Source organism: Mesoplodon mirus, assembly GCF_964341445.2.
Source record: "Mesoplodon mirus genome assembly, chromosome: 1".
Lineage (NCBI taxonomy): Eukaryota > Metazoa > Chordata > Mammalia > Artiodactyla > Ziphiidae > Mesoplodon > Mesoplodon mirus.
Window position 1 is genome coordinate 78631131 of NC_138976.1, and position 27144 is coordinate 78658274.

Genomic DNA, 27144 nt, shown 5'->3' on the forward strand with positions numbered 1-27144 from the left:
CTTACATTTTCCTTGTAAGAATATAATGGCTACAGGGGCAGAGGGCAGTCCAGGAATATCAACCAACAATGTATTCTTTTTTTTTCCTTCCAGGACTCTAAAAATCTAATAAATATTTGTTCAGATTATTCTAGGAATGAAAGAGAAAATTGGCTCCTACTTTAAAGTCATTTTAACTTGGTCATACCTGATATTTTGAATATGGAATCAGCTGAAATATGGTGGAAAGAGCAGAGGACTTGCAGAAAGATGTTCTTGGTTCAAGTCTTGGGGTTGCCACTGACTAAGCTACATGACGTTGGGCCTGTCACTTAAGTCTCTGAGTCTTGGTTTCTCTCTGTAAAATGGAGATTCTAAATACTGACTTTAGCAAGGTTGATTGTAGTATCAAATAAGATGACAAGAAAATTGTCTTTGTTAAAGATAAAGTGCTATATAGACATCATCATCATTGTTACGATAAAAGTATTTATTGAATGCTTTACATATATTAGCTCATTTAATCCTTATAATTAACCCCATAACATAAATATTATTATTATTATTTTTTTTTTTTTTTTTGCGGTACGCGGGCCTCTCACTGCTGTGGCCTCTCCCACTGCGGAGCACAGGCTCCGGACGCGCAGGCCCAGCGGCCATGGCCCACGGGCCCAGCCGCTCCACGGCATGCGGGATCCTCTCAGACCGGGGCACGAACCCGTGTCCCCTGCATCGGCAGGCTGACTCTCAACCACTGCGCCACCAGGGAAGCCCTAAATATTATTATTATCTCAACTTTCTGGAGGAGAAAACTAAAGACATTAAATAACTTGCTAATGCCATGTATTAGATGACAGATCTGGGATTTGAAGCCAGGCAAACTGACTCCAAAGGCTTCATCATCCTTATTCCTAGAATAGTGATATTCTATCACCTAAAAGAGTTTCAGAACTTCCAAAAATTAATCAGTAACTCAGTGTGTTTTGAGAACAAATATGAAAACCTTTTTAATGGAACAATATTTCTCCTCTATCCTCTTTCCATCTCATTTAAGACGTTTGGATTTAAATTGTTACGATGATAGTCAAATGAACTTAAAAGGAGCTAGGTACAATTATTCAGCACTGATCTCAAAGAGTATTTCTATTTCTCCCCATACACTGTGTTAGAGAGAACTGTTTTCTAAACTTGATACGTGACTTTGACTCTCAGCCGTTTGGCCTAAAAAGCCTTTTTTCAGCTCTAAGAGGTTTTATTTCCTTCATGACCACATGAGATCTACTGCACTTGTTTGGCCATTGGTGTTAAACAGGGAAGGCGCAGGCTCACTCCTCTCCTATCACATGGGAGTTTACATATAAATATGTTTCCCCTTTTCTGTCCTCTATCCGTGGTGATGAGCAAGGAAGGAAGATGGAAGGTGAAGATGGATGACAAGCGACTCAAGTCAAACTGTGCCCCAGTGACAATTATAACTATCAATAGGACTAGGGAAAAAATAAGGGTAAGAGCAGGTATCTGTACCTGTACTCTGATTAGCATCCGTAGTGACTTGTCATATAACTGTAATGATAGCTGAGGTTACTGAGTATTTCCTAGGAGCCACAAACTGTGCCAACATTCTTGGCACAGGCTAAAACACTCAACTCTCCCAGCATCCCAGGGTGGTGGAGGGGTAACTGGGATCTTCAGGAATATCTCCTACATGATGCTAAGGTATCAATGCATCAAGGTACACTAACTGCTCCTGTCTATGGTATTAAGAGTCTTACAAACATCTATTTTTCTAAGCAAGGAACATCTTGCACTTTGTGGTTCTTCCTCAGATACAGGATACCCATCTGCGAAAGGAGAAGAAACCTGTTTGTTTAGAAGTCATGTTTGCTTGGTTTTTATGAATCTATGAAATGACAAGTAGAGAGTTGTCTCTCGGTTTCCCAAATGTGGTTAGAGAGTTGTGATGGGACATCAGCATATGCTTTACATATGCCCTCATAAAAGTAATACATCTCCCTGCATTGGAAGGTAGCAGAGTTGGGCCTCCAAAGACTCACCTGTAAGGCACAGAAAACATCCCTCTGTTGCCTTCCCCAGTGTCTAGTGGATATTCATCAGCTCTGGAGCCTGGGACCATCAAGCAGAGGACAAGAAGCCATGTGAGTGATGTCTGGGTACTGCTTGGCCTTGAACTTGGTAGGGCATAGATAGGGCATGTGAAATCCTCGTGCCAGTTTTAATCTTTTGGTATTGTGATATTTGTCTCATTGTGGTTAGAAAAAAAAAGAATCAAAGCATAATCTGTACCAGTAAGGAAGAAGCTCTAAAGTGGCAGATCCTGGAACACATAGGTGTGTGTTCACCTATGTGTGTGTTCACACACATAGGAACACATATCACTCTCTTTTAAAGCTGAGGGCCCTGGGGCTCAATGGAAGTTTAGTCTCTTGAGTGCTGAAGCCAGAACTGGAATCCAGGTTTGTCTGCTTCTACAGCTTGCTCCTCATAACCACTGCATTGGGATACCTTCCATAGGTCCAGCAACTTAAGCAGATGGCCCTGAATCAAATCTACGTCCATAAACCAAATCTACGACGCCCTAAGGAGACATGCTGCTGTGTTAATGAAAATTTTAGGGCAATTTATGGATACTGAATATGTATCTTTCTGCCTTAATGTATATTCATCTGAATTCATTCATTCACTCACTCAACCATTAAACAAAGATTTATTGAGCATCTGCTACGTATATGCTATGCTACTAAGTACAACTAGGGATGAGTGAGAATAACAAATTGGACAGAGATTCTGCTCTTAAGAGTTTACATGGGAAGTTAGAGATACACATAAATAACTTAAGGTATAAATGATAAGCACCACAAGAGAGTTACAAATAAAGGAGTGAGGTGTCTTCTAGGTGTGTGTGTGCACGTGTGCATGTACATGCATGTATTTGCATGTGTTTGGCACCTGGTTACGTCCAAAGAGAGGGTTCTAAACTTGAACAAATTCAGGGAAGTAGGAAATAAAAAAATGACTGCAAGAAGATTAGTTTGGTTAGTGTAAGGGGTCCATAAAAAAGTGATGGAACGTAAGACTGGAACTATAAACAAAACGTTATACTTCATATTCAAATGATCGATGTGATTGGTTCTTTGCTCCAGCAAGAGTATCTGGCATTACTGTATAGCAGGGGTCAGCAAACCACAGCTTGTGGGTCAAATTTGGTCCATGGCCTGTTTTCCTGTGGACAGTAAGCTGAGAATGGTTTTTATTTTTTAAAGGGTTGTTTAAAAACAAATAAGCAAACAAACAGAAAAATTATATGACAGAACTGCACGTAATACACAAAACCTAACATATTTACCATCTGCCTCTTTACAGAAAAGTTTGCCAACCTCTGCAGTGTATAAAATGGATTGTTGGTGGGATACTGGATTAGGGGAAACCATGTTAATAGGGAAGAGTGACAGGAAAGGAAGAATAAGGGAATGTATGAGAGCATGGACTTTGGAAAGGAAGGAGCCTGGAGGAAGACAAGGCTTAATACATGTAATGTGGGAATTGTCTCAAAATGATAACTGAAGTCAGAATAATGAATGAAAGGGGAAAGAGCCAAGAACTGGTCTTTGATAAACATCTTTTTATAGTGTGGGGAGGAAGAAGGGGAACTAGCAATAGAAAGATATATGAACTGTAAGAGAAATGGCAAGGAAACAGAGTCTAACATCATTGACTCCTCAGGAATGTAACTTGGAAGAGGGAAGAGGAGTTAACAGCATCAAATGCTACAGAGAAGTTACTGAAAAGGACACAAACCTGATGACCTAATATCTTTGCTTCAGTTTATTCCATTAGCACATTTCTATGTCCTTGGCTTTTCCTTGCCTTAAGGTGCCCTACCCAAGTGAGAATGTGATGATATTGAGATGCTATAGCTTCAGCTGCTAGGACATAATAGTGACCTATTCCTTAAATTTAGCTTCTCAGGTTGCACGTGTCCATCATTTTCCAAAGAAAGGTAGGTAGCAGGTCCCCTCCAATTCTCCCCAAACTACCTCTTCTCTATACCTGTAGACATCCTTGGTCGATTCTTGACATCTGATGTCTTTAAAAAATCAGTTTATCTTCATTCCTGTACATCCTGAATTGACTAGAGATGAATAAAGAGATTGCCCAGTATGACTGAAGACCTAACTGAATTAGAACCAATGACTCAGCTTTGGGAGTGATGGCTTGGACTCTCAACTAGGAGCAGGACAAAGAAAACCACACTTTAAAATATGCTTCCACATGGATGATCTCAAGAATTTGATCTCAGACTAGCAAATTATGGAAAAGCTTGGCATTCAAGTTTGATATGAATAAAGTGATGGTGGTGGGGGGAGGGGAGGGTGACTGTATTTGGAGGTGGGAATGGAATTGAAAGTCTTGGATTTTAGAGCAGCATCAGTCTTGAGTGGAGACATGATCCTCAGGTGTGACTGGGAAGTGGTGGCCAGATGAACAGAACTGGCCCCTAGGAGGTCCAACGGCTGGGAGAGAAGGGTAGCAAATTAGAGGAGCCAGCAGTGTGTAAATGGAAGTAGTGAACTAGGAGCCAGGCGGGTGTCATCCTCCACCATGACTTGTTTAGGGCCACACGTACCATGGGGCTTACACTGCTGAGTCTGACCAGTACCCCATCACTACAGAGTGTCAGGAACAAAGGTACTGCCCAGCCTGGGACTGGTGGGTTGGAAGTGGTGATGGGGGGAGGCTTCTGCAGGAGCTCCAAGAGGCAGGAGGTAGCACTGTCCTCTGGAACTAAAAGGCTCTGTAGTTTGTACACATGCAATCAGCCTCAGGGTATGCTATGCCACTTTTCCTGTCCTGATGTTCTTTATGACCAGATCCCTCTTGAGAGGAAGGAGGTGGAGGGCCACTGATCCCTTACATTTGCCCCCAAATTACTATACTGGCTGGGGACAGTTTTTATTGCTTTACTTTTAATTTCTTCCTGAATAACAATGATGGAATTTAGCTCATGGCTTGGTTTCTAGGAGGATATATCTTCTCAGAAGGTGACAGGATTTCAGGTGTTTTGACCCAAGTTGGGAAGTAAGCAGAGGAGAAGTGAATTTCTTCAAGAACAATATGAAGTTAGTAGAAAGCACTCACACAAAGGGCCCATCAATGCATATTTTCCATAAGGTCACACAGCCCAGAGGCCTGGGTTTCACAAGCATCTATAGTGCAGATCTTTATGACACAGTTAATAGGATGCTGGGAGAAGAAAGATGTATGATCAGCTCTAGAACCAAATCCCTAAGTTGAACTTGGCAATGAATGGTTAGATTGACCTCAGGATATGACATCCCACTTCATTTGTAAAGGAAATCAAAAGAAACTTGAAGAGGAACCTTCCTTCACTATCGGTGGAAATGTAAACTAGTGCAGCCACCACGGAGAACAGTATGGAGGTTCCTTAAAAAACTAAAACTAGAGTTACCATATGATCTATCAATCCCACTCCTGGGCATACATACCCGGAAAAGACAAAAACACTAATTCAAAAAGAAACATGCACCCCAATGTTCATAGCAGCATTATTTATAATAGCCAAGACATGGAAGCAACCTAAGTGTCTATCAATAGATGAATGGATAAAAAAGATGTAGTATATATATATATATATATATATATATATATATATACACACACACACACACACACAAACAACGGAATATTGCTCAGCCATAAAAAAAGAAAGAAATAATGGCATTTGCAGCAACACAGATGGACCTAGAGAATAACATACTAAGTGAAGTAGGTCAGACAGAGAAAGACCAATGTCATATGCTATCACTTATACATGGAATTTAAAAAAATGATACAAAGGAACTTATTTAAAAACAAAATAGACTCACAGACATAGAAAACAAACTTATGGTTACCAAAGAGGAAAGGGGAGGAGGGATAAATTAGCGATTTGGGACTAACAGATACCCACTACTATATATAAAATAGATAACCAACAAGGGCCTACTGTATAGCACAGGGAACTATATTCAATATCTTGTACTAACGTATAATGGAAAAGAATCTGAAAATTCTTTATATATATATATAAAACTGAATCATTTTTCTGTACACCTGAAACATTGGAAATCAACTGTACTTCAATTAAAAAACAGTTGCAAAGAAACCCTGTACCTAATACTTGATGGATTAAATCTCCAATGGGGGAATAAAAACTCTAGACTACCTACTTGAGAAAAGACAAAAAAAAAAAAAAAAAGCACCTTGAAGGATGTAAAAGTGAAGAGGAGCTCCTGTGCAGTGCTGTTGTGTGTGCTAAGCCAGGCAGCGTGGAGAAGATACCTGGGCTCCGCAGCAGGACAGACCTAGTGTGGCTCTTCCTGGCTGTGCGCACATCTCACCTCCCCAGCCTCAGTTCCCTCCCCTGTTTCTTTCAAAGGGAGAAAAATAATGCCTACCTCCTTCCACCTCCTTTCTAAAGCATCTAGTACTGTCCACACACATAGTCCTTCAAATATGGAAATTATTTTAATTACATTTATGATTTTAAAGATCCTAATTTCTGTCCAGATGTGGATGGAAATCAGGACAATTTACTGCTTGTTAAGATCACATGTCCTTAGCCTAGAGCTAGGGATACCTCACGTTTCTTAGAATAAAATATCTTGCATGAAAATGCAGCTGACCTAAGCAACAAGATAATTATCAGACAGAAAGAATCCCAGGGAACAGCCCTGTAAAATACCCAGAAAAGTACATTCAGCCTCATTTGATTTTGTGACTTCTAACTGGTTCCTAGAATTTTGAGCCTGACTGCCTTTCTAGGAAACTTGCAGGACTGCTGAAATGCATAGTTCTGGTAAGCTTTCACAGTCATTGGCCTTACCACTGGAAAATCATTAATCCTCAGTTAGCAGAAAATCCCTGCTGCAAGCATGCAGAAGCTCAGTTTCATGCCCTCCTTGGGAGTGCAGGAAGCACATGGGCTGAAATGCTGTGAGCTAACTGCCTCCGAGATGGGAGGACGCCAAGGGCACTCTCAGGATTGACAGAGGCTCTGCTGGGACACCAGCAGTCATGACTGTGAACCCAGTCTGCACGTGGGCTTCTTTCTGCAGGGCGGCCAGACTACTTAGATTGGATACTCAAGTATTAGAGGTGTTGTCCCATTCTCCTCACCTCACTCCTCTCATCCCAAACCTAGAAGCTGCTGAAAGCCTTTTCACAAAGGCTGTGTGATGCTTTCCAGAGTTGGATCTTGTTTATTTGAATCAAATCTTTTTTTTCTAAATATTTAGTTCCTTAAACTCAGAAATTGCCTCCTTCCCTCCCTCCTGGCAGCCTCAGTGAGCACCTGTGCATGCCAGCCACCGTCACATACGTAGGGACACCATCGTGAGCAAGACAGTTCCAGCCCAGGCCCAGGGAGCTATAGTCTATATTGATTCATGACTCACAAGTCAAGTGAAACTCCAAACCTAACAGAGTATCAGCTGAAGCATTTTCCAAGAGGAAACCCATGTTCTCTCTTCACCTCATTGGGTTGAGGCAATCGGAGCATTCAGGTGAGCTTCAGTAGCAAGCGATGCTAGAACCCCGCTGCCCACACTTCATCCTAGATCCAGGCAGAAAAGTTTCTTAGCTACTGAAAGGAGGAAGCTACAGGGGCCAGTGGAGGCTGAGGATGGTTGTGAGCTTGGCCAGAAAGGAGAAACAGTGGGTGTGTGACTCAAGAAAATGGTTAAACAGACAGAGGGAATGTGGGGAGGTCTCTGCCACCCACGGACACACTGTTACCTACCAATTCCTTCTTCTTCATGCACTCCATGAGGATGATGAACAGGTGCTGAGCTTGGGTTCGAGTGTATGTGAAAGTCTTCTGGATGGTCACCAATAGCTGGTCTCTCAAAGATTCGTTTATAAGTCTGCAGTGAAAAAATGTTGAAAGTGGGTTAACTCAGCTCCTATTTAGTACATATTTCTGATAAATATAGAACACGAGAAAGCATTATGAGGATTTACTTTAGATATGAGTTATTTCTTCCCATATTTTTTTTCTATAGCAGTTATTTTGATTGTGATAATTTTTTTAAAAAAGTACATTTAAAAATAAATCCATTTCAACATCTCAGTACCTAAATGAGTAAAGGAAGATGATGGATTTAGTTCTTTTTTGGCTCTCTCTTTTTTCTTTTATATGGCATATGTCTAATGCCCTCTTGCTCAAGTGCTGTTATCAAAAAAATACCTTCAATTAATCCTTTGCATCTTGGTAAAAATTTACTATTAATATATTACTTTTTGAAGCAGATTTAAATTTCACCTTCATGTCTAACTGTGGAAAGTAAAATTTTGTCTCAGTAAGGGATTTCTGAGTATCAATGAGGAGAAACAGGACTTATGTTTCCTCTTAAGATCATTCCGTGAAGGTAGTAGCTGATATGGCCCACAATTCAGGTCCTCACTATTTATGTTGAACTTTTGCTGTGTTGTTTGCCAACAAGAGTCTGACCCATAAAGAGGTATTACATTGACTACTTTATTTAAAGATAGTTTTCGTATTATAGAGGAGTGAATTAAAACAAGGAAGGTGCATCATATCAAGTTAAAGCTCAATTATCTCTTGCATATGGACGAATCACAATTAATTTTAACTCCTTTACCACTAGCCTGGTGAGAACTGGTCTATCTCTATCAGCCATCAAATAGCAGGAATGAAAATTCACTTTGTATTAATAGATACTATTCAAAATCAGGAAGATAAAACTTCTCTTAAGGACTAGTGACAAAATTATCATAATTTGCCTAGTACTTTACAGTTTACAAATTGCCTTCACATATGAAGCACCAACAACTCCTAGATAAAATAGTATACTATAATTATTATCTCATTTGGTGCCTACAGAAATTTGATAGACAAGAGATCTGTCCAATTCAAAAGGGAAGGATGTTTTAGCCAGGAAGAGCCAGACGCTTAAGGTCACTCAGAAAACAAGTGGCACAGTCAAAACCAGAACCTAGTTCTTCTGATTCCTTGTCCAGTGCTCTTTCCACGACACCACGCTGCCTCGTATTACACCTTGCAATACACCACTGCCTCTCTTCATCACTGTGGCTACTTGAGCAGGAAACTGTAAAATTTCCTTTATTTGTTTCTTAAAAGAAAGCAAGATGAGAGGCTTGAGAATGTCTTCATATCACTGACCTGCTGTGCCCCAGGATTGTGTGAAGATTCACCCAGACCCACGAGGCCAGATATTATGGTGGCCCTACTTTGAGGCAGGTGCACTCCCCATGACAGAATTATACCAAGGATCCTGGAATGTCACTCATCTTGATGGAGGATTGGGTTACCCTTTTGGCCCCACCAGGAAGATTTATATCATGAGCATATACATTCAGAAAAAGAGAATGATCCAGATAAAGTTGAAAAATGATACCAAATCCTCTCAAGATTACTGAATGATTCTGTAGGACTCTGTACTCTTAGTTGTGAACCACTCTGAAACCATCCATTCATTCATTCATTCAACAATTGCTTAGTGATGTCTGTTTAGTGCCAGACACTGTGGTGCATGCCAGGGCTACAGGGATAGATGAGATATACACACTCACAGCCTTCAATGGACTTATACACCAGTGGAGTAGAAAGACAGGATCCAGCAATTCAACTATAATTTACAGTGGTCAAGAAGTAGAGACGCTTGTGACAGCTGAATACAATCTAATCTAAGGGGTTCAGGGCAGACTTCTTTGAGGAAGTGCTCTTTTATCTGAGACTTGAAGAATGGAGGAGCATTAGCACTTGAAGGGGGTGGGATGGGGGTGGGGCAGCGGGCTAGGTAAGAGCATATTTGGCAAACAGAACAGCATGAATAGGACTAGTTTGGAGAAAATAAAGAAGGCCAGTATGGCTAGAGCACAGAGAGCAAAAGAAAGAATGGAACAAGATGAGGCTGCAGAAGGGGTAAGCAAGGGCAAGATCATGGGAAATTTTCAAGACGGTGTCAGAGATTTTGGATTTTATCCCCCAGGCAAGGAGAACCATTGAAGGATTTAAGCTGGAGAGTAACATGATTACATTTGCGTTGCCAATTAATTTTCTGTAAGAGTCAAGACATGAACACTCATACCTGGGCATGTGTCTACTTGACAGTCTAGAGGTTTTTGCAATATCAAGTGTACATAAATGTTGTACATGATTAACAACAGAAAAGACTCTCCTGATTAGCCACTTGATAGATCCAATCACTCATCTGCAGGTGTTTAATTTTGACAACAACTCAAAATTTGTTTTCTATTGTCAAACATCTGTAATGAAATCCCAGTTCCCTGAGGTCATTAACTGTTTGAGGGATCTGTCGTCACTTGTACCCAGTCTGTCACTTTGTAAAAATTCAGAAATGATGTACAGCTTAGCTGATTGTGGGCTTCAGTGGCTAGGAGAGCTGAAAGACACTAAGCATCTTATACTTTTTAGTCCAATTTTGCAACTGACTGAAATAGTGGCTTTGGTTAAATCATTTAGCAACAAAAACCATGGATTCTACTTCTAGAAGTACAAGAATTCTCTAGGTTGGTGTTTTCCAGAGTGTAGGAAAACTGTCACTGCTGGAGCTGAGATGAATTTAGGTGCAACAACGGTGATCTGGTCCTTTCAAAGCATTAGGTTATACTCATTAAACATTAAATAACTGTTATTCCTGGTTTACTTCTTTTTCTGTCCTTCTGATTGCATCAAGAGGAAAATTTCATTTTTGATGCTTCTTTGCCTTTCACAGCTCACAAACACTTACAAAACCCCCCTTTTGACAGAGAAATGACAGGTTTTAGGTCCCATACTCTTTGCAGAGAGTTTAATAATATTGTTTTTAAAAAGATACTGTATAATGGTTTGATGTGTTCATAGTGCAGCAGTGTTTATGACACACAATGGGCTTCACAGAGATAATCTTATTTGCTCTTCATAACAATCTGTGAGAAAAGCAGGTATTAATTCCATTTTGCAGAAGAGGAGACTGTGGCCCAAAGAGGTGAAGTGATGTGTGCAAAGTCACAAAGCTTGATCATCTCAGTGCTTCAGTTGGGTCCATTGAATTCAGCCTTCCTTCCATGGTGTTGCTTTTCCTGATTGTAATCTATAAATATGCCTTTCACTTTCCTACTCATCTGCACTGGAGGTAGACATTTGCGTGTATTTGTTGTAGGAAATTGCTTTTCCTTTTAGTTACATAGAAAACATCTGAAGGAAATCAGACACGTTTGGAGAAGATAAGGGTAAACTGGTAAATGAGGACAACGACAAAGTGCATTTAGTACCCTGAAGATTACATTTGCTTCTAATTTTCCACAAGTATTTTCTATGCTGACCTAGATGATTTCCATTTGGCACAAATTCTTACTGTCTTCTCCACCGCACCTTTCTTATTTTGTGGCTATACTCCTTATGATACTGGAAGGCCTACTTTCTTGAAATTATTACTTTCCTAGCTCTACACATATTTTTTTCTGCACAACACTGGAATGATTTAAAAATCTTGACTGTTATATTTAATCGTGAGCAAAAAATAGAAATAAGCTCATTTTAGATTTCTTTTTATGGCACTAGAATAGTGACTGAAAATTTCTTGACACCAAAACATGGTCATAGTATTATGTAAAATTTTAGTTTTAGAATTGGGTCTTTGACAAAGGGGTGCCTATTTATGGAAACTGTTAATTTGTGGTTCCATATGTACCAATGCTATTTTTGGTACACTTCAAATTAGAAGGTTTTCTGATAAGGAAGTGTAGTCATTGAAGTGAGGAAAATCTCTACACTACAGCATTTGTGTCTCCATTTAAATGCTGTACTTGTGATCTGAAGCTTTTCAGATGAGTCACAGAGTTATCTGAAATAGGTCAGCGTTCATCCAGTGCTCAGAGTAACCAAAACGTGCCACAGTTTGCTACTAATATTCTGTTCAAATGCTGGCAATTCAACCCACATGTACATATTTTTCTCAAAATGAATTTATCTGCAATATCAGAGTTTTGTTCCTAGATTTAAAGATTGGAAAACACATTCAGAATTCATTGGGACTCAAACAGCTAGGCTTAGGCTAATGGCTTTTGTGGAGAGGAGCCCTTCTTATGCCCCCACAGACACTCCCTCTTAACCTATTTAGATACAATGTGAGAAAATTTTACTTGTATAAATAAAAACAACTGTTAATAATACCACTGTTTGGTACTTACAAAACATCATTTCCCATGGAATCTCTAATGGTCTAAAAAAAAGAAATTTTATCATTTGCTTGAAACCAAAGCAAAGTACTAAGTACAACATTAGAGCACAGAAAGTTTACATGTCTAAGGTCAGAGACTGGTATTTTTCTTTTTTTCTCTTCCCTTTCTCCTTCTCTTTCTTCTTTAGTAAAAGTTACCAGTTCTTCCCAAATGGCTGAGGTCATAAGTAACAGCATGATTCCTCCCAGAGAGGCAGGAGAGCATCATGAATAAAACCATCATGGTCACCAGGGCCAGGATGTCTGGAGTTCAACTGTCACTTCTAGCTGTGTGATCTTGTGCAAATTACTTAGTATTTCCAAGTCATATTTTTTGTATATGTAAAATAGGAATTATAATAGTACTTATAGACTTGTGAATGTTAAATGGATTAATCTTTGCAAAATGCTTAGAAAAGTGCCTGACACACAGCAAGTCCTATGTAAACGTTTGCTATTATTAGAGCTCAGTCCTACAATGCTCCTTAGGAAAGCGTCACTGACCAGCCCTTCTTGTCAAGTAGCACAACCAGTGGCCAGGGCCTCTGTGTATAATGCAGAGCTCTCCCCTGGGGTCAACAGTGCTCTGCATACCTGGAGACCCCAGCGGTATAAGACACTCCAATCCTTATACCACTGGGCTCGCCAGGTATGCAGTCGGAGAAATAACTTTCTGACTTCAGAGAGGTCAGAGATCACCATTCTTTCTTACATTTGAGACAGAGAGATACTTAGATTTGGAGGTTTAATTATAATGGAGCCTTGCAAACATCCCATGCAGGCAGCACCTAAACATTCATTCACTCATTCATTCAACAAACAATATTGTGCTTACTATGTGCCAGGCACTATGCTAGAGGTAGAGAGATGAACACTATTCAGTCCTAGCCTCAAGGAACTCACAGGATTGTGTGTCAACATATTCTGGTCATTTATTAACAGGTAACACACCCCAACCTTAGCAATGTAAAACAGTAGTTAGTTATTGCGTTGATAATTTTGTGGGCCAAGAATTCAGGCAGAGGTGACTCATGCAAATGGTACCAACAGATCACTAATTGGTTTCTTCTCTATGTCCTCTACTATATTCCCCATGGTGTTGATTGAATGGTTCTCTTACAAGGCAAATAAGAGTCTATCATATCCTTCTTAAAACCCTGCAATAGCTTCCCATCACTAGCAAGATAACACCTCAACTTGCATATGGCATTTAAGGCTTATCATGGCCTCTCTCCCAGCTAGGCTCATCCCCTGCAACTCTCTCACACATATTCTATAAAATGCTATTATCGCCCAAACACACCAGACTCTTGCATGCTTCTATGCCCTTGAACTTGCTGTACCTGCTGCTTGCAATACTCTCTACATCTGATCCCGTCACTCAGGCTCATCATTCATAATTCAGCTCCAAGTCCACCTCCTGTGTGAAAGTCTCTGATTACTACTCTCTTGATGTTCCCATAGCACTGGATACATATTAATTACTACTATGATTATATTGTATGGGAATTATTTATTTACATGTATGTCTCCCTCCAGAAGATTATGAACTCCTTGAAGGAGTGAATGCATCTTCACACTTCCTGTACCTAAGCTCTAGAAGAGTACATAGTTCATTGTTGGTTCTAGAAGCATATCTGTGGATTGACTGAGTGAAAGTGTAGCTGCCTACTCATTAGCTACTCTGTGGCAGATAACCAGGTGGTCTTCCCCATTCCCCTTTGCTCCTCATGCTGGGATGGACTTCAAACCTATTTGGGAGAATGAGAGAAGTGGCATAGGGTTTTGCCCCTCACCCCCCAACAATCTGATTTTCTTGATCGTTTTTCATTCAATCAGATCCATCTCTAAGAAATATTCTAGTTTTTCTTTAAACTCAAAGGGTATTTAGAAATGAATTGGCCACCAAACTCAATAATCTATATTTGGTTCTACTTCTGGAGACTGTTTTCCCCTTTGAATTGCTTTGTAGCTCATCAGGAGGAGATGCATATTCACTGTGTCTCCCCCATAATGCTTAGGGCAATGTCTTGCCCATAAAAGTGCTCAATAACTGTTTAAAGACTTTTAAGGATTTCAGTGATATCAAGATAATTCCTTCACATAGATCTTGGTGTTTTTTTATGGAAGTAATTATATCACATAAAAATCAACTCACTGTGATAAACTATAATGGAAAAGAATATGAAAAAGAATGATTATATATATATATATATATAACTAAATCACTTTGCAGTACAGTAGAAATTAAAACAAACTGTAAAGCAACTATACTACAATAAAATAAACTAAAATTAAAAAGATCAACTCAACATACATCTACATTTTTTCAACTAATTCCATGTCATACATAGAAGAGGTGAGGTCAGTTTTGCAATCTTCTATAGAAGATGGAATGTTATAATTAAAGCACTATGATATGGTGCCTTTGGCTGGAATCTAGTTCTTTCATTTACTAGTTGAGGGACCTGAGGCAGGTTATTCAATCTCTTTAAGCCTCCATCTCCTTATCTGTTGAAAGGGGGTAGAATGTCTTTGTAGGTTGATGTATTTGGAAAAAGATAAGGTATAGAAAGCACCTAGCACTGTTCTTGGTACGTAGTAGGTGTTCAATAATAAGCAGTTTTTTCTTATTATGAAATACTCCAGGGGCTTTTGCACCTGCAGGGAATCCCAATGATGTGCCCAGCTCAGGGCTGAAGCAAGGTATTGAGTATGCAAATTAGCTGGAGGAGACCAATTCTATGGAGGAGGGAAAAACTGCAGCATTTCTATAAAAGTTGGACAGAGCAGGTCTGTGAATGGGATGGAAAAGGTTATAATTGTTTTAAATTAATTTTATCTTATTTTATTTATTTTTTTGGCTGTGTCAGGTCTTCGTTGTTGCGCGCGGGCTTTCCCTAGGTGTGGCAAGCAGGGGCTACTCTTCGTTGCGGTGTGTGGGCTTCTCATTGTGGTGGCTTCTCTTGTTGTGGAGCACAGGCTCTAGGCATGCAGGCTTCAGTAGTTGTGGCATGTGGGCTCAGTATTTGTGGCTTGCAGTTTCTAGAGCGCAGGCTCAGTAGTTGTGGCGCACAGGCTTAGTTGCTCCGTGGCAATGTGGGATCTTCCTGGACCAGGGCTCGAACCCGTGTCCCCTGCACTGGCAGGTGGATTCCTAACCACTGCGCTACCAGGGAAGCCCAAGGCTATAATTCAAAACCGCTTAGAAGGGTATCAATGAAGAGAGTTCATTAGCTCTTGTATTATGTTCATCAATGTCATGTAAAAACAAACAAGTGATGCTAAGATACCCTAAAACCACTACTCTAGATAATTTTATGTCATCTTGAAGTCAAACTGCTGTTAGTATCAGAACTGTTACTTGAGTATGACCTCCTCCTGAAGCTTATATTTTGATATTTCTAGAGTCTGTGTGTTCTAGGAAAAGTGCTAATCCGAAAATTCTATTGAGGAATTTGAAGTTCAGGATAAAGGAATGATACAACTTTAGAACCACCACTTTACAGATGAAGAATCTGAAGCCTGAACAGGTAAACTGACTTGCTAAAGATTACATAGCTGAAAGCATCAGAGCTGGGCTTAGAGAACAAGAGAATAAGAAGGAATAATCTTTGACAATGAATTATACTAACCTAAATACATAGGCTCAGCTCAGTGTAGTAAAGTTAGTGATTCGTTTAAATGATTGGATACAAGAGGAGATTTCTTCTGTTTTATTCCTGAGACAGGATGTTATATATCTTATATGTGAGAAGACTGAGTAATCTGATTTCAAGGATCCACTACTTTCTCAGAGTTACTCCCTTAACTTAGCAGATGCCCCAAGTTCCTTTTAAAATTAATTAAAAGGCAAACAACAATTTTGCTCAACAATTAGAAGGCCTAATGTGATATTTCATGTTAAAACTACTTAGCTATAATTGACTGATGTTGATGTTTTTCAGGAAGCACTAGTTGGATAGAAAGTTGGGGAAGATGTGAATAGAATGTAGAAAAGTGACCAACTACTTTGCCCAAGTTTTACTGAGGATCAGCTCCAGGTACAAATGGCCTTTATTAGCTAAGACATGTTAGAAGTAGTACCTCTGATCTTGTTTGAGCATCTGGCCTAGAAAAGTTGTTCACCTGGGCTTTTCCTGAGGGTTTCCATCTAGCAATGTGAGGTAGTTAGAAGGATCTTAGAGAAGCTGCTTGTAACTGGGCAAGATGCACATACCTTGATGGTACAGTCTGCTCTCTGGCAAATTTCACCTACCACTAACCATAGAGTGATGTGTCTTACATTCCTTTCTTTCTACTTACCTTCCTACCTACCTACCTATTATCTATCTACCTACCTACCTATCTAGTATCTATCTACTTTTTAAAACCCACTCTACAATCCTGAGCCAGATATAGTAAAACAGAAGGCTTAGATACACATACAAAAGGAAACAGAAGGTAGGTGGTGAGGTAAGGTTGAGGGTGGTGCTAAGAGAGGCAGTTAACACCTATTGTAAGACAAGCTTTGTGCTATGCATCTTGTATTGGCATTTCATTAAGAAAGACAGATTAATCTAAGAAAATTCTAACAAACTTTAACTCCTTGGATGCATGGACTACATGTTATATTACTTATGTACTCCTTCTCTCAGTGTTCATGGACGTGCTGTAGACAGAGACTTTTCCTCTACCTCCTTATCTTGATTCCCCTCACCCTTCTCCTTTTCCCCATAGTATATCACCTTCTAAAATGTTCTACAGGCTTATTTATTATGTATATTACTTATTATCTATCTAACTGTGCTAAAATTTAAAATGTAAGCTCCACAACAGAAGAAATGTTTGTCTATTTGGCTCACAGGTGTGTTTTTGCCCACATCTAGAATAATGCCTGGAACATGGCAGGTGTCCAAAAATATTGAATGACTCAGTACATAATGTTGGTTGGATGAAAGAATGTAATTTAAAAATGAAGGCAACAATTTCTAATAACATTGGAAATCTATCAGACATTCAAGGGTTCCTAGTGTGGTAGAATCCCATTACAGAAATGCCAGAGCTGTGCGAGCTATTAGCCACATGTGGCGATTCAAATTTAAATTTGTTACAATTAAATAAAACCTAAAATTCAATTCCTTAGTCACTCTAGCCACAATTCAAGAGCTCAGTGCCCATCTGATTGGACGGCAGAGATATAGAACATATCCATCATCACAGAAAGTTCTATTGGATAGCGCTGCTCTTGAGGCAGAGGTGCCAAATCCTCAACCTTAGTCAGGGACTAGCAGGAAATTAAGGTGAGAAATCCTGAACAGCGTTGGCTGCATCTCTCCAATTCCTATTCTTCTCTTTGCCTTTGGTTATGAATGTGCCCAAGAGTAGAAATTGAATTGTTGCCAGAGGATATGGGGACTGCCACATGGCCAGGTAGCTTCTCTGCTGCCAAAACTGTAAGGAAAACACATCCTCTGATTTCATTCCAAGTGAAATCCCATCAGTGAATACTGCACATAGCCAGGCAAGAGGAATAATCAAACTTTTGTTGTTTTAGGCCCTGTATGAGAGACAGAATCAGAGCTGGACTGAGATGTGTAGGCTCCTTGGGCAGGCAAAAACACTGGCACCTCTTCAACTGACATGCTTTAAACGTTGGTCCAACATTTAATTCAAAGGAGAAGTTAACCAGCATATGAAACAAGAAGGAGAAGATGGAAGCTGGGTGCAGCTTCCTCTGTTGCTTGGAGTAACTCAGCTCTGGGGCAAGGAAACCTCCTGCAGTTGCTGGGGCCCATTTTCCTAGGAGGCAACATGGTGCAGCTGCTAAAAGCAGAGGTTCCAGCCCTAACCTTCCTAGGCAGACCACTCTCTAGCTGTGCGATACTGAACTTTCCTAACCTTTCTCTACTCAATTTCCTCATTTATAAAATTGAGATAATTATCATAGCTACCTCACAGCATTTATGAAATAAAGTGTCTAGATCAGGCTCTTGCATGTAGAAGCTTTAAAAAATAGTAATTTCAACTCGTCAAGTATGCTATTGGGGGGAGGGTCAGGGGTGTGGAGGAAAATGGAGTGGTAAATATCACTTCTCTTTCAAAGTCATTTGTCAAAGTATTCCTTCTAACCCTATATCTTACTCTATGAGATGCTGGGGCAAATATAATTTTCTCTATTTTTGTGTGTATTCTGTGATGAATTAGTTCCTAGCTTTTTGAAAAAGTTATTCTTTTTTCTAATACATTATCCATTGGCGATTGCACTTTGCCCCTCAGTCCTGCTCCAAACAGCATCACCCCACAATAAAGAGCTTCTTGTCCCTCATATCCTATGCATTATGCTTGTGTGAAAAGGCTTATATCATCAGATAATTTAAAGACTGATGTGCTTCACAGTGTTGATAAAAAAACCTGAGTATTTCCTAAGTATCTTTTAGGCAGATAAGGTTCTTATTTTTCCCCTGGTTTCATAATTCAATGTGCTGCTTGATGCGTGCCTGGTAGTGATATACGTAGGCTAGCTAAAAGATTTTGTTTTTATTCAAGAATAAGAATAGACATCCATGGTATTTTGACTATAAATTTCCTTCTTTGCATCATTGCTAATCTATCACAGCAATCTTTCCGGAGTCCAGATGTGGCCTCAGAATCACTCTCAACACATCATCCTAGGAAGCCACTACTGGTTGATTATTGTTGACACTCAAGATGAAGGGGCTTCCCTGGTGGCGCAGTGGTTGACAGTCCACCTGCCGATGCAGGGGACACTGGTTCGTGCTCCGGTACGGGAAGATCCCACGTGCTGCGAGCAACTAGGCCCGTGACTGAGCCTGCACATCTGGAGCCTGTGCTCCACAACAAGAGAGGCCGCGATAGTGAGAGGCCCGCGCACCGCGATGAAGAGTGGCCCCCACTTGCTAGAGAAAGCCCTCGCACAGAAATGAAGACCCAACACAGCCATAAATAATAAATAAATAAAAATTAAAAAAAAAAGATGAAAACTCGTCATCCCTCTACCAAAGATAATAAATCTCAAATATACTGTCAAATGGTGAAAACCAATAAGATCATAGGGTCAAAGAGCTCCAAATTTTAGGCCTGTCTCTAAGACACTGAACTGTGGTTTCCATGGAGTTAGAAGAACCGATTCTTTATTGCTTACTTAAGACCTTTAGGGGGTCACTGCTCATGGACGGACACTTCATTTACATTAAATAAACCCAGAAAACACAATGAACATGTATATTAACTCTAGGATGGTTGTCCAACAATTAGGACAATAAAGGACAGGCTTTATTGAAACTGAATGGAGACTTTTCTAGTTTGTACTTTTCAGAAGTACAAACTTGAGTTAACCTTGGAGTCCTACTTTAATGCATCTTTAGTGTTTCTCTGGATGAAGAAGCTTTTGTAAGCAGGTAGTTACTGCTGTAAATAGTCTTCATAAATCCTGTGGCTCATAATCAACATCTGAGAATTGCATGCGAATCTGAGGGAAATCCATTAAGAACATCCCAAACATTATCTATTATTAATGATCACTGGGTGAGATGTTAATACACTGTATTTTTAGCAGCTGCAGGTTCTAATGTCAGCCAGGTTCATTCAGAATTCATTTCCCCTAAGGTAGAGGGATTAAATACCAGGAGAGTTTATTATCTGCACCTCACCCAGATAAGTTTTAAATGTATTTGTGGGTTTTTAAGCCCTCATGAGAGAGAAACTATGCACTGGACTTCAGAAAGAAAAATTTCCTAGAAATTAAGTGGGTAAAGAAATGTACATGGACATCTCATGCTAAGGCAGAGAGGCCTATGGCAGCATGCTGTGCTTGGAGAGCAGTGCAGGGGGACAGTTCAGCTGGGTTTCGGGTAAATGGAAGCTTCATTGAGATGGTCCTAGAGAGACGCTGGGGCCAGAATGCAAAGGGTCTTGAGTTTAAGTAAATGAATGTGGACTTAACCTGTAGACTAATGGTCTTCAACTGGGTTCTACAAAGAAGCCCCTGGAATTTTGAGGATGAGCTCCAGAGCTGCTTCAGAACTGCTTTAGTGGGTGAGAACCAGGTGGAGAGGAGGCTAAGCCAGTGGTTCTCAAAGTATGGACCCTGGGCCAACAGTACCCATATCTCCTGGGTGCTCCTTTGAAATGCAAATCACCTGGCCCCAACCAGACTTACTGAATTAGAAAATCTGTGGTGGGGCCCGGCAATTCGTTTTAAGAAGCCCCCTGGGTAGTCTTTTTTGGCTGCACCAGGTCTTAGTTGCAGCACCAGGGATCTTCTGTGCGGCATGCTGGATCTTTTTTAGTTGTGGCATGCGGACTCTAAGAAGCCCTCTGGGTAATTCTGACGCAAGGTAAAAATTGAGAACCAGTGGTCTAGGCCTTCTATCCCAGCTTCAACAGAGTAAACCTGTGTCTTGTCTGTTTTATAAATGGCACTTGTACCAGAGATTTCATTTGAGAAGGGGTCCAGGGGCTTTAAAGAAGTGAAAATCAATACTAGAGGCAAGTGGGAAATTGGGACTCTAAAATGGTTATCCATTGCAATCGTCAAGTTAAAGGAAAGTGAGGTAATACCTTCTAATGCTGAAGTTAATGGGCCCAGTGACTGTCAGTGGCTTCTCAAACAGCTGAGAGCCATCATTCACAACCAACTAGCATTACTTCACTTTTAAGTACTATTGCTTTTCTCATCCTTTTTTCTTTCTCTTTTTAAATTGTTCATACCTTTTGAACTACTCAGAAAATAATTTTCAAGAGAAATAGGGAGGTGAGCTGGATAGCTTTAAGAAATCCATAGAAATAAAAATACTAACAGAGAAGTCTCCCAGTCCTGTCTAAATGCATATTTTTATGCTGTATGAAGAGCTATAGCTTGCTCTTCAAGGGAAGAATTTTCAAGTCTGACAGATGTTTGGAACCAAGAACAGCTGTGATAAAGAAAGAAATGAGGAGATTCATGCTAAATACACTTTTCAAGTCAACTGGGTTCCAAAGACAAAGTTTGGCAGAGAGTACAAAGTGCTTGTGGTAACAATGCAATGACTTGTGTGAGTAGAATGCACATGAGGCATAGAAAGTGAAGAAGCTGTTTTTGGAAACACCAGAGAAATATAAAGAGAAATCTAATTTTTATAAACTTTAAAAGAGCTTCTGCAGCCTCACAGATATAGAGAACAGACTTGTGGTTGCCAAGGGGGGGGGATGGGGGAGGGATGGACTGGGAGTTCGGGATTAGCAGATGCAAATTATTATATATAGGATGGATAAACAACAAGGTCCTACTGTATAGCACAGGGAACTATATTCAGTACCCTGTAATAAGCCATAATGGAGAAGAATATGAAAAAGAATGTATATACATATGTATAACCGAATCACTTTGCTGTACAGCAGAAATTAACACAACATTGTTAGTCAACTATACTTCAATGAAATAAATTTTTAAAAAGTTTCTGAAAGTGTGGTCCATGGACCACTCTTATTGGAATCATCTGGGGTTTTGGTTTCAAATACAGTTTCCTGCACCCCAGCCCAGCTACACTGAATCAGGATGCTTAGGGGACTTTTTCTTTCACTCTCCAGGTGATTCTCAGGCATGCTGAAATGTGATAACCACATGCTTATTTTGAACGTTTTCTATCTAACAAGTGGCCAAGAGTTAGCGAAGCAAATCTCAGGGGAACACAACTGGTACCTTTGAAGTCTGCACTTGCATTGATGGGCTATCTAAAAGTTCTGGGCAGTGGTTCCCTAAAAAGGATTTCTTTACAGTAATGGATTACCCAGCTCTGTGTTCTTCTCATGTTTGCTCTTTATGTTCAAGACCACATTTTCCCAACTTGGAGTTGAGCAATTCTAAAGTAAATTTAATCATTGTAGAGAACTTATCGGCCAATTTATCTCAATAAAAGTTTTCACCGGTACTTTCCTCCATGAACTATCTAGATTTTTTTTTTAAGTCAATGCTTCATTCTCCCCATGTTGGCACACATGGAGGGATCAAATAGCAAACTCTAAGGCAAAAATATTTATTTTATTTTGCACTTTCCTAAATAAATGAAGCTACTCTACCCTTGTGAAACTTGGATACAATGACATAAGTATCCATATAACTATATCTTTATATATTCCACAGAGGGAAAAATCGCAATAATACTCTCTTTATGAAACTTTCTCCATCTACTCCAACCTCTGCCTCTTTCTGCCTTTTAGAATTCAGTAACTAACACCTAGTTGAAAATTATTTTCTATTATATTAGTTCAAATGAGATTGTACCTCTCCAGGAAAGGCCTAAAACAAGCATTCAAAAAATACCTGGTGATTGATTGATTTGAAAAGTGAGGTTATCAGTCCTACTTTTAAGTTTTCACTTAAAATTTAAACACATACATACATACACATATTATTATCATTTATATATAAGTATATATACTTAATTATATAAAATTAAATTAATATATCAATTAATTTCATTACACTGAATTTGAGTATATATAAATTCAGTTTAATAATATCTATCTATACACACACACCACCACACAAAACACCATACTGTCTCATATAATTTGTCCCTTTACCAGCTTTCCTTCAATCCTATTCAGATTGATTCTTTTTTCTGCTATTGGTATCCTTCCTTCTCACTTGACATTCCCGTTATGTCTAAATCATGCTGGAATACAAACCATCGAGATCAATTACTTTCTTTCAGCAGATCTTACAGAGACAAATGATAGGCCTGTGGCATCCTTCAGCTTTAGCTGGAAATCTCTCGAGCAGCAGAAGGAAAGAGTGGCCACCACAAAGAATGATATTGCCCTAGGGAATACAGTCTACACCTGGGGTTCTAAAATGACTAGTTTTCTGGTAACTTTCTCCTGTCCTTGGTCATTTTGATGTGTATTTGGAGAGAAACAAACTTGTCACATCTCTGGTAGGATACAGTTATATAATCTGAAGCCATGCAGCAAAATTTTCCTTCTTCATTTCTACTTTGTGTTCCATTTATGCCTTTATTTCAGCTAATCCAAAAATGCAGGGACCCTATTAAGCTCCCTTTAAACAGGCAAATCAGACTTTTATTTCAAATACAATATTTATCTCCCGTATTCAAGAGCAAGCCATTGCTCATTTATTCTTCACAATACCTGATGCAAATTCCACTGGCACATAAGGATGTGAAGTCTATTGGTGTTTGCCCCATTAATAACTTTCCAAGAGTTATGACTACTGAAAACTTTAAGGCTTTCTGTTACTGCAAGTTCTGCTTCTTGCCTAGGGTATCTAAAAATGGTAAATCCGGATGATTATTTCTGGGACAAACTTGTCAAAATAAACATAAGCATTGATAATACAATTTGGATGAATGGGGGTAATCATCTCAGGACTCACATGCATTCAGATGCCTTTTTCATGCTGATGTGTTTCATCTGTGAGTCATTGCTCACAAACTGATAAATGAGGGGCTAGACCACATTTCTCTGCAATCTGAGACTTGGGTTGACAATTATCAAGCAAAGTAATCTCCAACTTCAACTCAGAAACCTACAGCTGGAAAGGTGCTCCTGCCTATGGGGAATGCTGGTCATCTTGGTTAGTCAACACAGCAAAAAGGGGAATCCTAGTATTTAACAACTGAGGTAATTGAATCTAATGCTACTTAGATAGCATTCATCTATTTATGTCTGCAGTGTTGAGTCATTTGTGATTCAGAAATAATATTTGATAATATTTCTAAAGCAATGAAATTAGGGAGGGAAAGTGACTTGTGACTCATTCTAAACTATGACAGATGAGAAATAGAAAATCCAGTATGTCAATAAGGAAAAAAACAAAGTTTAACCATTTCTTTCTGGTAGTATAGTCCACAGAACAGAGATGGGGAGAAAAGATAAAAATAAGAATTTAACTGCAATTGTCTCCTAGTCTATCCAAACCCATTTGCATTGGGAGAGATACAGTCTGACTTTTTCTACCTCACGTAATCTAATCTACAAAAGTTAATCAGTATTTCCAATGATAATTTGCTTCCAGAGCGATTCCCTTTCAAATTCATATTCTTGGAAGGTAGTTAATAACAGGGAATTTAAAGTCAAAATATCAAGTTCACAAAAGTTAAACTACAAAGTGTGTAAATTCTATTCACTCCTCTAGGATTATAAATTGAAGAGCTTTACAGCTGAATATAAAAATTTATAGTGCTTGGGCCTATACTATTTAACAACCTATAAATGAACTTAAAATTTAAAAAATCATATTTAAATTACCAAAGTAACTGAAAAATAAAAATAAGTGATTTCAAATCCTGATTCATGTTTAATAAACAGGGTATGTATGTTTCCTATGTTCAATAGTATATGTATGATCACACACATTTATTTATATAGATTTGTTTATATGAACATATAGTTATGCGTTTATATTTATTTGCAGTGAAACGTCTCAACGTTGTTGGACTTTGTTGAAAATCAAAGAAGAAATCCTTCTTGATGAATGAAGTCCAGGTGAGCCATTTTTTTCAGGAGCATATAATAAAGCACACTAATGATTTTTAAAATTGACTGCACATGTGTGGCTGGACAATTTCTTACCAAGGTAAATAAACATGATTAATTCTGGCAGTTATTCAGATGGCACACAGAAACATTCTGAATGCATTTTATCATGTTAAATTTATAACTGCTTTCCTGAAGCAGAGCGCATTTTAATCATAACTTTAAAATATGTACATATATATTTAGACTGGCAAATATAATGCTCTTTTTAGTCTTCTAATTCTTAATAACCATTTCTAAATGTTTCTGAAAATTACTGAAGTTTTAATTTTAATAATTCCAAAGATATAAAATTATATCTTAACTCTTTATCTTCACACTAGTTACACGCATGAAAGGACATGGTATTTTTCACTCTTAATTTTGGAGTTGAAGTATGATGATCTGGGTGTGAGAAAGAAAAGAATCTACATGATGTAGAGTTGATCAGCTTGGATGTTGGTTTGTAACCAGAAATGCATTGATTTTACCTTTTTTTGAATATACAGAATAAAAAAATTAAATTATAACAGAAAGAGGAAACTGAAGGCAGCTTAAGTACACCTATATATTTAAAAGATAGTATCACTGAAGTACTAAATGAGAAACACTAGGGCACATACCACAAAACACATTTCAGTGAATTTTTATAATACACCAGAAATGGCCTGGGATCATGGGCTGTGTGGCCTTGGGAAAGCATTTAATTTCTCTGTGTATCTCTCCCCTAGGTTAAATAATATATAGAGTCTTACCCAGCTCTAGAATGTATAACATTTCTCCTATATTAAAACAGAATCAGGAAAAGCAACTTATCAGAGATTTTAATATTTTTCAAGGTACCCAACCCGAGAAAATGACAAAAAACAAGCACTAGGTCCAGACTTTCATTGTATATAGACCTGGAAACCTGAAATGCTGAGGTTTCTCAAAACGAAATGTGCATTCTGAGTGCAAACTTGTATCTACTTTTTAGGGATACAGCAAAATAATTGCAAGCACTAAAAAGAAAAAAAGCACCAAAGCTAAAAACTGTGTACATTCTCTAACCTATTTCTGAATAAAGAACCAATTGCTATATTTAAATCAATGAGAACTATGGCTAAAAGCAAAGCATAGTTGAGGATCTCGAACTCTTTTTGGTAACAGACATGTGGACACATAGGCAAATGTGACTGATATTCACTATTAAAGAAGAAGATAACAGTAACTTCACTGAATTTGCCAGTAAGCAAACTCCAACTTGGTGCATACAAAAATTAGCTTTTTTTCTTTTAGTATCAAAAGCTTTAACAGGGCCTAAAGTCACTGTCAATATTTGCAATGTTAAGCTGAGAGTCTTATGTCTCCAACCGTCTTCCTTTCACATGTCTAAGTTCGTGTACTAACCAGGGAAGTGTGCTGTTTTAATGGCTCACCCAGAGTGCTGGGCTGCTGGCAAAGACAAGAGGAGGACTGGGGACAGAGAGGGTATTAAGCTGCCATACCGAGTCTATTTTAAGTCAGGCTGGGTGAGAGAGAGGTGGAGGAGGGAGTGGCTTGAGTAGGCAAGCTCACCTGTCATTACTATTATTATAATGATATGCTTGTCTACTTACAAGACTTGCTATGAACTCTTTGGGGTAGGAATAGCTTGTTATTCTTTTTCATATCTTAGTGCTTGGCACCCAGTAGACACTTACTGTATATTTATGAAAGGAATGAATAACAGACCCCCAACTCCTTCGGGGTTTCTTTCTCCCACTACTTTCATGTGTTAGGAGAACTGATTAGGTTACAAAGTCCCTTATTTAAAACTTCAATTGCTCCCTTGAGTTTTCTTCCTTAAAGTCATTCACACCTTCAGATGAATTACTCTGATCTAATCATCTGCAGGAGCGCCTGCACTTCAGGATTCACTGAGGGGGATCTCAGATTTGGGGGAGAGGGCCATGAAAGGAAATCCTCCCCATGGGGTGGGTACTTTGGACTGTTGAGAGCAGCATCAGGGGGTTGCTAGACCAAGGGAAGTGCGTGAGGGGTTCAAGAGCAGGTTACACAGGACAGAGTGGTTACCATTGCAGAGCATCTACTTTCCAAGCCAGTCTAGAGGGGTCTGATGGGACAGGCCACCAAATGCTTTTGTAAACATTTAGCATTTGTACACACATGGCAGCTTGGGAAGGTGATGTTTGGAGGTCAAGCCTGGAAGCTGCACATCCTAGCTTCTCTCGAGTTACTAACCTGTACTGTACGGTCCAGGTTAGCTGTGCTTCATGTGTTAAAACCCAATTCCTGCTTCTCCTCAGTGGGAGGAGGACAAGAGAGAAGGAAAATGAAGAGAACAGAAAGGAGACCACATCCTATGACCCCTCCCATCCCC

The 27144-nt window shown here is 39.2% G+C and overlaps 1 protein-coding gene across 6 annotated transcripts in view; it reads right to left on the bottom strand.

Annotated features, from left to right (window-relative positions):
* The window catches only part of TRPM3 (transient receptor potential cation channel subfamily M member 3), a gene marked incomplete at its 5' end in the record, with an annotated part of 816760 nt that overhangs the window by 152631 nt on the left and 636985 nt on the right, over positions 1-27144 (bottom strand). For all 6 annotated transcript variants that reach the window (XM_082615532.1, XM_082615530.1, XM_082615528.1 and 3 more), the window contains one exon: positions 7799-7922. In XM_082615532.1, coding sequence (XP_082471658.1) covers positions 7799-7922 — 124 coding nt within the window. The remainder of the gene's footprint in view (positions 1-7798; positions 7923-27144) is intronic.